General features: G+C 42.6%; 1 protein-coding gene across 1 annotated transcript in view; it reads right to left on the bottom strand.

Annotated features, from left to right (window-relative positions):
- Window positions 1-12,411, bottom strand: part of LOC143786017 (uncharacterized) — a 376,109-nt gene that overhangs the window by 336,822 nt on the left and 26,876 nt on the right. The window contains exons 7-8 of the mRNA XM_077275186.1: window positions 9,909-10,089; window positions 9,682-9,809 (exon numbers count right to left, since the gene is read on the bottom strand). Of these exons, the coding sequence (XP_077131301.1) occupies window positions 9,682-9,809; window positions 9,909-10,089 (309 nt within the window). The remainder of the gene's footprint in view (window positions 1-9,681; window positions 9,810-9,908; window positions 10,090-12,411) is intronic.

The raw sequence follows: 12,411 nt of genomic DNA, 5'->3' as shown, positions 1-12,411 counted from the left end.
ATCGCTGCTGCGTGTCAAACACAACGATATCGCTATCCAGGATGCTGCAACGTCACGGATCGCTATCGTTATCGTTGCAAAGTCGTTTAGTGTGAAGGTACCTTTACTGTAAATAGATAGTCAGTGGGGGTTCCACTGCTAAAATCTCCTTTAACCCCTTAATGACCGCCAATACGTCTTTTAACTGACCTGAGATATAAGAGAATAGCCTCCCCATACAGGTGACAATCCAGCAGCTGTCGGTTGTGCACTATAGCTGACAACTTGCTGTATCAGCCATGATCAGTGTTTGCACCATCCAAATCTGTTTAACCCCTTAGATGCTGCTGTCAATAGTGACTACATCATTATAAATGGTTAACAGAGTGTGGGGGCTTCCTCTTTATCCAAACTGGTGCCCTCAGATCATCATTGTGTGGTCCTAATGTTTGCCATGGCAATTCATGACCAAGTAGCGGCCTTAGAGTCTGACGGCTGTAGTAACCTGTTCAGAAGTTAGCGACATTTAGGTGGTAAAAATACACATTTTCATTTCTATCATGCCACTCTGCATTAATTCCTGTAAATCACCTGAAGGGTTAATAAACTAACTGACAGCAGGTTTTCAATATGTCAGGGGGTGCTGTTTTTAAATTGGTATCTCGTTTGGGGGTTTCCCAATATATGAGACCCCTAAAAGCACTTCAAACATGGATAAGTCCCTAAAAAAATACATTTTGTAAATTTCCTTGAAAAAATGAAAAATTGCTGCTACATTTTTAATCCTCCTAAAATGATAACGAAATAAAAAAAAACATTTTACAAATGGTGCCGATGTAAAGCAGACATGAGGGAAATGTTATTTATTAATGGTTTGCTGTGGTATCACCATCTGGATTAAAGGGATAATCATTCAAATTTTGAAAATTGCTAATTTTTTACATTTTTCTCAAATTTTTGATATTTTTTATAAATAAACGCAAAACATATTGACCTAAATTTACTATTATCATAAAGTATAATGTGTCATGAAAAAACAAACTCAAAATAACTGGGATATGTTGAAGCGTTGCAGAGTTATTACCACAGAAAGTGACACTGGTCAGATTTCAAAAATTTGGCTCCGTCGCTAATTAAAGAACATATTCAAAACCTGCTCCATATTGCACTGTTTCAATAAAGACAGGAATATCTGACAGTAAAGAGTTAAAAGGGTTCTTGAAGGGAACTGGTCATGTCCAATAAGGGTTTAACCTATCAAATAGACTTATCACCAAATGACCGCACAGGTGATAAACATATAATAATTGTGGACCCCAAATTATCTCAATAAAAGGGATCCTGAGCCCCCCATTCACACATGAATTTTTCTTATTTTCTCCTATATAATATACATAGTAGTTGAGTTACAGCTAAATGTTATAGTAGTAACTACTTATTATAAAACCGGTACACACGCACCTTTCCAGTGTACCCAAATAGAAACATTAAATAAGTAGAACTTCATAGAGTCTCTTTAAACGTTTATATAAGATTCATGTTATTACAGTTGTAGCTTTTACTGAACGCGTTTCAGAGCCTGAATGTTGCATGTAAATAACTGAAAGGTTCCTTTACACAGATCTGTACTCGTTGAAAGAGAACTAGCACTCTTGGAAAACTATATACGTAGCCCACAACTAAGAGCACGCTAGGCTTATTTGAAGACTGATTCAGGACAGTTCGCCAGGGTAAATGATAATGTGTTGAATATGGCTCATGTACAGAGTAGATAGCATCTCCAGCCAATAGCTTCTAGGTAACTGGCAGAACATAAAATATATATTTAGATACTTAGATAAAACTGACACTAACTTTTCAGTGATTCCAGTTTTTATTTTCAAGTAACATTAAAGAAATATTCATAGTAATCTATCCAAGAACAAAAAAATATGTAATACTCGGAAACGGTCAACCACAGCAACCAACATGGGATAGAAAGTCCTAGTCATAGTCCTAAACCGTTATTTCCATAGCAGTCAGACCTAGGTGGCATAAATCCTTAAAGGGTTTGTCTGGTCTTAAACTACAAGTCTACAGTCACTTTGGGGTGAGGTTTCTTTGGTGTCGGGCGGTCATGTCACCGCAGGTTTACGATATGCATACTCCCGGCCACATTCCGACTAGACTGTTTCCAACCTCGCTTAACACACTTGCATTGAGTGATACTGCACACATATCGTATACCTGCCATCACATGACCGCCCGGCACTGGAGAAACCCCACTACATACAGTGCGTGTGATGTGAGGATTCACAAGTCTGCAGTCACATGGAGTGACTGTAGATTTGAAGTTTAAAATTGGACAACCCCTTTAATTTTTGTAAGAGGGTGGCGAACTAATTTTGACAAGCTATTGATTTCGCTTTTTTAATTGCTGCATGAATATATTTCTTGTCGTGTTTAGTTAATAGCTATCTTTTTTTCCCCACCATAGAGTAGTATGAAAATCACTTAAATAACCTGTTAAAATTGCTAGTTAATGTTTTGATAACTCCATGGCACATATGTCAAATTCTGGGCCGCGGGACAAATCTGGCCCACAGAGTGAGTATATTTGGATCTCAACACCGGGCAGGTCCCCCGAGTATATTTGGCACGAGACACCCACACTTTCTTCTATATCGGCATCCTAGATGTCAATACAGTGGAAAACAATGATGGAGGAGGGAGCATCAGCTGACACTCCTTCTCCTATCATTCCCCATGTGCATCTGAAGTCTCAGCACAGAGAACGTGATGATGTCATTGCAACGCGCCCGCTGTACCGAGATGTGCAGAGGATTTGAAGACACCATTTTGAGACTGGAGCAAAGTGGAAATAGGCAGAGGTGAATATTTATTTTTTTAACTTGGGGCACTTTATACTGTATGGAACACTATGTGGGGCTATTATACTGTATGGAGCACTATGTGAGGCCATTATGCTGTATGTAGAAATATTTAGGGGCGATTATATTGTATGGAGCATTTTTTGTGGCCATTATACTGCACAGAACACTATGTGGGGCCATTATACTGTATGGAGAACTTTGTGGGTCCATTATTCTATATGTAGCACATTTTGTGGCCATTATATTGTATGGAGCATTATGCGGGGCTATTATACTGTATGGAGTACTTTGGGTGCCCATTATACTGTATGGAGCACTATGTGGGGCCGTTTATACTGTATGGAACACTTTTTGTGGTTATAATACTGTATGGAGAACTATGTGTGGCCCATTAAACTGTATGGAGGACTATATGGGACCATTTATACTGTATGGAGCACTTTTTGCGGCCATTATTCTGTATGGAGGACTATGTGGGGCCCTTTATACTGTATGGAGCACTTTTTGTGGCCATTATACTGTATGGAGGACTATGTGTGGCCCATTATACTGTGTGAAGCACTTTTTGTGACCAGTATACTGTATGGAGGGCTGTCTGGTGATTACAGTTCGGGAACCATACTGTGATGGGTCACTATTCTTTGTCGTAGAATTGAGGGAGGGTCATCATACGTGTGTGTGGTGGGAACTGTGGTGGAATTTATTGCGGGGGTATCATACTGTGTGTGGGGGCACTTTTGTTTGCATCATACTATATTATCTGTACTATTCAAGATTTTTAATACTTTGCTATTACATATTTAAATTAGGCCATTGGGCCATATGTTTTTTACTGCTCTTAGATAACATATATTATTCCAATACGTTATTCTAAGATCTATTAATTAAAATATACTTTATTTGTGGCACAACCACTTTAAGTTTGTTTCCATATGAAAAAGATAATCGTTATATTTAATGATAAGGAAAAACTTTATCAATTGTAGATTTTTTTTTAATAACTATCAAGGTTGTCCGGCGACTTTGTCCAAGCTTTTAATTTTGGTCCTCTGTTTATTTCAGTTTGACATCCCTGCTCCAGGGTAAAATGTCTGACTGCAAAAGAATGAGTTTAGCTCTAAACTAAGTTCATACTAATTCCAATAGAAAATAGTTTTTCCTACAATCTCCTGCTTGATTTCATACATCCATAACTCTGAAGGGCGGAGTTTTTCTTCCATGCTTTACTACATCCCTATTAATAGTTTTTCTGTAGCTTTCAAGCACCAAGACTAATCTCCGAGAGCGCAGGACAAGGCTCTAAGAATTAGGCATCAGTGAAGCAAATTAGCAAAAGTCTCAGACATGATATCTCCAAGACAACAAAAGGAGGTTGGAAAAAATCCCGCGTTCTAATGAGATTGGTCTGAGGTCCCGGCTGGGTGGGAGATGTCAGCCGTCTAGTGCGATTAGCTTTTGTTTCATGGCTAGGGGCGCCGTTGAACCATGGAGAACTTGGCACTGGCTGGTGGTATGAAGGTCTTTATGCAGTAGAAAGTAAAAGAATGAGTTAGTTTTGGTATCTGGCAACTTTCTTATCTGATCTGAAGCCATCTTTTTGTTTCAGGAATGTTTCCAGTCGACAAAGAAAAATATCCCACCCAAGAAATGTTTTCAATTATTCAGAAAGTCCAACCTTGAATTTGACCGCTTTCACACATCTAACAAGGACCCATCAGATCTCCCGATAAGTCTGTTTTAGAAAAATGGTTGTATTCTGTGTACCTTGTATAGTGACAGTGAGCTGCTAATCAGTGCTGGAGGTGTGGGTGGACTAGGAGGCACAAGGCCAGTTGTCCTGTAATAATAATGTCCTGCTGATAAAACACTGATTGTATTGAAACAGCAAAACACAGCCCAGTAAGTGACACATCCCTTTAATCAGAGTCTCTGATCCTACATTATGGTGCTCTTGGATTACACAGCAAAACCTGGTGACAGATTCCCTTTAAGTGCCTGTTTACTTTACTTCTTTGATGCTCCAGATGCAAAGCTGCCTCTACTTGCAGTATGTGAGAGCGCACAGCATCTTGCATCATCTGAAAGTGGCGATACAATGCCATTGCCTCGATCTATCAATCAAGCAGGAGCACAGTGCAATTGGTGAGCAGGCAGCTAATGACCTTGAGAAAACCCCTTTAAATCTGAACTTTACTTTAAATACCATGCCTATTAACCAAAAGTACGACGAGCGGATGTGTATGACAGTCTGAAATGATTAAACACAGTAAATCACTATGCAGCAAGGGACGTCACATAGACCTGAATTTCCATGGTGCCCAAAACTGTAGCCCAATATATTTCTGAGACATTGTCATCCTTCTGTGCAATAGACAAAATAATCCCCCTATTACTGATGGGGAACAATGAAACACGTGCACAGCAGATGGAGGAGCAAATCTCCAAAATGCAAATCATCACTTCAGGAAAATCAAATTTACCCTCCCCCAATCTACAACTGAACCAGTCAGTTATAGGGTTAATTTGCAGGTGAATAGTGTTTAAGAGGAAACTATTGCCAAGTTTTTGCCACCTAATCTGAGAGCAACATGATGTACAGACCGATATACTGATTCCAGTGATGTGTTGCTTACAGGGCTGGTTGCTGTAGTTTTGATAAAATCACTGTTTTATCTGCGGTAGATTGTCACTAGAGGACTAGTAAAACTGTTGTGATGTAGGCCCCCATATTCAATGGCTCTTTATAACTTCGCCTCCACCAGCTTTCTGCCTATGCAGAGTGTACACAGAAAGCTGCCAATCAGTGGTAGGGGCGGGGTTATGCAAAGCTCAGCATTGAGAACACTGGGAGATAAAAGAGCGATTTCATTAAAACTACAGAAAGCAGCCCAGTAAGTGATATACTGCTGAAATCAGGGTCTGTGTCCTTACAGCATGCTGCTCTCAGATAACAGAGCAAAACTATGGTGACGGATTCACTGTTATTCACCTTTCAATCATGCCGTGCCTGCCAGCAATATGGAGGAGCAGCTACAGGAAGAAAATGTATCACTCTACGGCACATTGATGACTGCCAGCTCTGCACACACACACTGCACACACTTATTGGCCACACATGCTGCACAAAAACACTGCACACGCATGCTGCCCACAGATACTACACACACACTGCACACACATTTTGCACACACATGTTGCACAAAGATACTGCACACACATACTGCACACACACACTGCACACACATACTGCACGCATATACTGCACACACACGCTGCACACAGATACTGCACACACATACTGCACACACACTGCACACACATACTGCACACACACGCTGCACACAGATACTGCACACACATGCTACACACAGATACTGCACACACACACTGCACACATATACTGCACACAGATACTGCACACACATACTGCACACAGATACTGCACACACACACTGCACACACATACTGCACACACACGCTGCACACAGATACTGCACACACATGCTACACACATATACTGTACACACATGCTGCACACAGATACTGCACACACACTGCACACACATACTGCACACACACGCTGCACACAGATACTGCACACACATACTACACACATATACTGCACACACAGACTGCACACAGACACTGCACACACATGCTGCACACACACACTGCACACACATACTGCACACACATGCTGCACACAGATACTGCACACGGATACTGCACACACACTGCACACACATACTGCACACGCATGCTGCACACACATACTGCACACACATACTGCACACGCATGCTGCACACACATACTGCACACAGATACTGCACACACACTGCACACACATTTTGCACACGCATGCTGCACACACACGCTGCACACATATACTGCACACACATACTGCACACAGATACTGCACACACATACTGCACACACACACACTGCACACAGATACTGCACACACATGCTACACACATATACTGCACACACATGCTGCACACAGATACTGCACACACACTGCACACACATTTTGCACACGCATGCTGCACACACATGCTGCACACAGATACTGCACACACATGCTGCACACAGATACTGCACACACACTGCACACACATACTGCACACAGATACTGCACACACATGCTGCACACACATGCTGCACACAGATACTGCACACACACACTGCACACACGTACTGCACACAGATGCTGCACACACATGCTGCACACAGATACTGCACACACATTTTGCACACGCATGCTGCACACACACGCTGCACACAGATACTGCACACACTTGCTGCACACAGGTACTGCACACACACTGCACACACATACTGCACACAGATACTGCACACACATGTGGCACACACATACTGCACACACATGCTGCACACACACACTGCACACACACACTGCACACAGATGCTGCACACACATGCTGCACACACATTTTGCACACGCATGCTGCACACACGCTGCACACAGATACTGCACACACATGCTGCACACAGATACTGCACACAGATACTGCACACAGATACTGCACACACATTTTGCACACGCATGCTGCACACACACGCTGCACAGATACTGCACACACATGCTGCACACAGATACTGCACACACATACTGCACACACACACTGCACACACATACTGCACACACATGCTGCACACACACACTGAACACACACTGCACACAGATACTGCACACACATGCTGCACACAGGTACTGCATACACATACTGCACACACATGCTGCACACAGATACTGCACACACACACATGCTGCACACATTTATTGCACACACATACTGCACACACACTACACACACATGCTGCACACACATACTGCGCACACACACACTGCACACACATACTGCACACACACTACACACACGCTGCACACACACACTGCACACAGATACTGCACACACACGCTGCACACACTGCACACACACCCTGCACACACACTGCACACATTTATTGCACACACATACTGCACACACATGCTGCACACACATGCTGCACACACATGCTGCAGAACGGGCTGTCAATGTGCCAGGCATGGTTATAGCACCATGGTGAGCAGTGACTGTAATCGCTCCTATAGGGGAAGATACAGGTTTATTTTCTCTCGGTAACTGCTGCTTCAGTTAGGCAGCCCGACATGCCTTTATCACTTTATCTGCAGATTAACAATATATCTACAAGGAAATAGCTTTTCCGGATGAGGCAGGCACCATCTAATAAAATAATAAGATTATGCAGCAGGGAACACCACTGGAAGACATCTCCATTTTTTAAACGAGATTAATCCTGTTTACACCAGTTTCTATTTTACGGCAGATGAATTGCTTGCTCTATTAGGTAAGAGGTTCAATCACAGCGTTACATACTTTTCTACATATTTCTCATCCTGTCATCACACCACTTACTGTGACCGCTGCCATACATACATACATTGCTAGCCATCATTGTGGAAATGCTCAAGCATGTAAAAGGCTAATAGAGCCTATGAATGAGAGCACTATGTGTCACACAGTCCTGTGGTCAGGACCTTCTCATTCAGAAGAACATCAATAACTGGAGGCTCTACAAACCACTGCCACTGCCCACTTTCTCACAGTGCCTTCCAGTTACCTAGCTGCTCTTCAGCGTCAGTCCGAGACTGTTAAAGGAATTTGGTTAATTTAAAGAAAATTCTAAACCCACAAATGCAGAAAGAAATTTGTAATGACTACTCCAAACGTGAGATTCCTCAACCTTCCAATCAACATTATTACAATATGTATCTGCAGGCATTATACATACTAAACCTCAGTAACTTATGTCTACCCCTTTAGCAAACCTGGTCTCTCCAACAACTTCTCAATAAAGTAACATCACCTTTCACTATAAATTATATTACTTAGGTTTCCCCTAAATCGAAAGTGATCCCCTATTCATGAGATAGAAACAAACTATTCTGGGGCCTCAGCAATCCTGAGAACGTGGCTCTACAAAGTCTTTGCTTGAATGGAGTAGATGCACATGGTTGACCAATGCTTCATTCATTGTCAGTGGGACTGAACTTGGCCTCCTCCGTCACTCCCATTGATGATGAGGTTCCAGAGCCCCATTCTCAAGATCACTGAGGGTCCACCAGATATCTTAATATTATCTTTTGATTCCTTGTTCTGGTGTGACATCATGTGTACGTTACGCTGCAATGATGATGTCCGGCTCATCAAAAAAAAAAGGTGAGAATCCCGGGTGGTAAGGAGATTCACAGTTCACCTATCCTGTGGTCACAGATTACTAAACCGGCCAGTGGACATCGAGGACTGCAAATCAATTCTCCCGTTTCTACTCTGTATAAGTGGCAGAGAAAGGTTGAACTTGATGGACCTAGGTCTTTTTTTCAACCTTATGTAACTATGTATTCTCAAGTGTATGGGAAAAATGGCCGAGATATATCTCGGCCAAAGCATTGTTCAGCCGTCAGCCATCTAAGCTGTATGGGGAGCTTGAAGAGGTTGGCCACTACTTCTTTTATTGATGGCCTATCCTTAGGGGGGGGGTGACCATTTAAGATGTAAGGGGGACTTTATAGGGGTTGGCCACTACTTTTTTATTGATTATCTATCTTTAGGCTAGGCCATCAATATCTGATCTGTGGCGGTGCAACACCCGGCAACCTTCCGGCCACCACTAACAGCTAATTGGCAGAGGTGCCAGGTGTTGTACCACCACCGATCAGGTATTGAGGCGGTAGCCAACTTCTTTATGTCTTTAGCCTGGTCATATTGAGACTTATTCAAATATATTGCATTACTACAATACCTCATAGTTCAAATGTGAAGACTGGCACAGGTTTCTCACAGTCTCAGCAGCATCTTCTCCGCCTGGTTTGGCGTGGCCTGTTTCCTTTTCATACATCAGACTGGTTACATCAACCCTTCCAAGCGTCTCTAATCAGAAACCATAGACATGAAAATTAACATCAATGAATTGTAATAGGTAGGTAACAGAGAGATTGACAGGTAAAACGTGTTTTCGTTTTTTCTAACCTTTATTAGATATTGTATCCACGTCTGTTTTTTGCAGCTTGAGAACAGTTTTAGTGTTTGTTTTAGCACCATTTCCTTTTCGAGAAAATAGTGTGACGAGATGAGATTCATTGCAAGTGGCTTCTGCTAATACGCCGCCTTTAAAAATCTGCACACATTCCAGGTAAGAGTCAAGAATTTGCTGTATGAAAAAAAACAAAAAACCTTCACTTGGTGCAGTGCTTTTTGAACTCCAAAAAAATAAAAATTAGTTGTTCCTGTCTGAGTAACATGTGAAGCTACTGTAGCATTTAATGTTTCTTCCAACTAATGACAAAATATAAAGTTTTATGGCATCACAATAGTTAGTGGAAATTTCACTTTCTAAGAATGCTGATTTTAACTAGCCCTGGATAATTCCTGGAAAGAAAATATGTTATCGCAAAAGAAGGGTTATCTAAGACTAAATAACAGAAAGCTGTTAAAGTGTTCCAAGAATATCTCCGTAAATCTAGCAAAATTACATACCCAGCAATAAGCATGCGAGCAACTTGTCAAAACAAAGTGAAATCATTTATCAAAATGGTTTAAGAGCATTTCCTGTGTACAGTGACATCAAGGAGACTAAAGCTTTTATAAATATTTGGTTGCAAGGATGATTCAACTTTGGATAATCTCTTTTTTATAATTTTGCCTTGCTGATCAAAGCGCATCCTGCCATTAGGAACCACAGCTGTAATCTGGCAGCAAGTGTTAAATTCCTCTGCATGGACAACCACAGGGGAAGGAGGAAAAGATATCCATCAGTAGACTTGTGCAGATGGGGGTGTTTTTCTCTGGGCGGAGACTCAGGTTTGGTACATTTCCTAAATCATGAGGCAAGGTTCAGTACAGCCTTTATATGACTTATTGGCTGGTAGAGTTCCATTGGTGGCACTTAGAAAGCCAGCTTTTTGCTTCTTTAGCCACAGCTAATGTATATAGGATCTGTGTGTGTCAGGGCTCTAATTTTTCCATGTGCGAGAAAAACAGACCAATTTTTTTGAATCACACTTTGATTAGAGTTTGGTCTGAGCGCCATCAGTTTTTCTCATACATGGAGAAAAAAAAAGGTTTCTCCACCTTCTCCATTCTGACAGTCCATGAAATTGGAATTGTACGAGTGCGGTCCGATTTTTTTAACAGACCTATAGGCTTGCATTGCCATTTTTGATCTGATCCTTGGATCAAAATGGGACATGTCTCTACGATTTTCCGGTCTGTGAAAAATCACGGACATGTGAATGGCCCTATAGACTATCACACGTACAAGTACATGAAAATGGGACTTGTGAATGAGCCCTTGCGGCTAAAGCCTGCTCACTGTTCTGATATTTTTATCAGCACCTCGTGTCCATCATCGCGTCATACACATGGCACCAGTAATAGGCCCCTTTTAGGGTACTGTCACACTCTGCAACTTTCCAACTATCACGACCAGCGATACGACCTGGCCGTGATCGTTGGAAAGTCGTTGTGTGGTCGCTGGAGAGCTGTCACACAGACCGCTCTCCAGCGACCAACGATGCCGAGGTCCCGGGTAACCAGGGTTAACATCGGGTTACTAAGCGCAGGGCCGCGCTTAGTAACCCGATGTTTACCCTGGTTACCAGCGTAAAAGTAAAAAAAAAAAACCGTACATACTCACATTCCGGTGTCCTTCAGGTCCCTTGCCGTCTGCTTCCCGCTCTGACTGAGTGCCACCATAAAGTGAAAGCAGATCACAGCGGTGACGTCACCGCTGTGCTTTGCTTACTTTCCGGCCGGCAGTCAGTCAGAGCGGGAAGCAGACGGCAAGGGACCTGAAGGACACCGGAATGTGAGTATGTACGTTTTTTTTTTTTTTACTTTTACGCTGGTAACCAGGGTAAACATCGGGTTACTAAGCGCGGCCCTGCGCTTAGTAACCCGATGTTTACCCTGGTTACAAGCGAACGCATCGCTGGATCGCTGTCACACACAAAGATCCAGCGATGACAGCGGGAGATCCAGCGACGAAATAAAGTTCCAAACGATCTGCTACGACGTACGATTCTCAGCAGGGTCCCTGATCGCAGTAGCGTGTCAGACACAGCGATATCGTATGGATATCGCTGGAACGTCACGGATCGTACCGTCGTAGCGACCAAAGTGCCACTGTGTGACAGTACCCTTACTGTCATCTCCTCTTCCTGAAGGATGACACTGTTCCCACGGTTATCAACTAGTCCAAGAATGATAACACAAGGGAGAAAACGGTTTTCCAGCTCTTACTCTATACGCTAGAAGGTGCCTGGATTTTATGGGGTTACACAGTATACTGCACACCATTCAAACCCCCTCTCCGTGCAGTTCTAGAGTAGGTCCTACATCATGAACATCTCATCACTCACTCCAGGGCTCTGTCTTTCATTACTTGAACCTACACACTCTGGCCGGCAGCTACTTGGTCTAACCGCACAAACTCCTCCTCGATCACACACTCTATGAATATGAAACCCCTAAA

Source organism: Ranitomeya variabilis, chromosome 7 (genome assembly GCF_051348905.1).
Source record: "Ranitomeya variabilis isolate aRanVar5 chromosome 7, aRanVar5.hap1, whole genome shotgun sequence".
Classification (NCBI taxonomy): Eukaryota; Metazoa; Chordata; class Amphibia; order Anura; family Dendrobatidae; genus Ranitomeya; species Ranitomeya variabilis.
The sequence above is the reverse complement of the archived record's forward strand: the minus strand, read 5'-3'. Positions and strand labels throughout refer to the sequence as shown.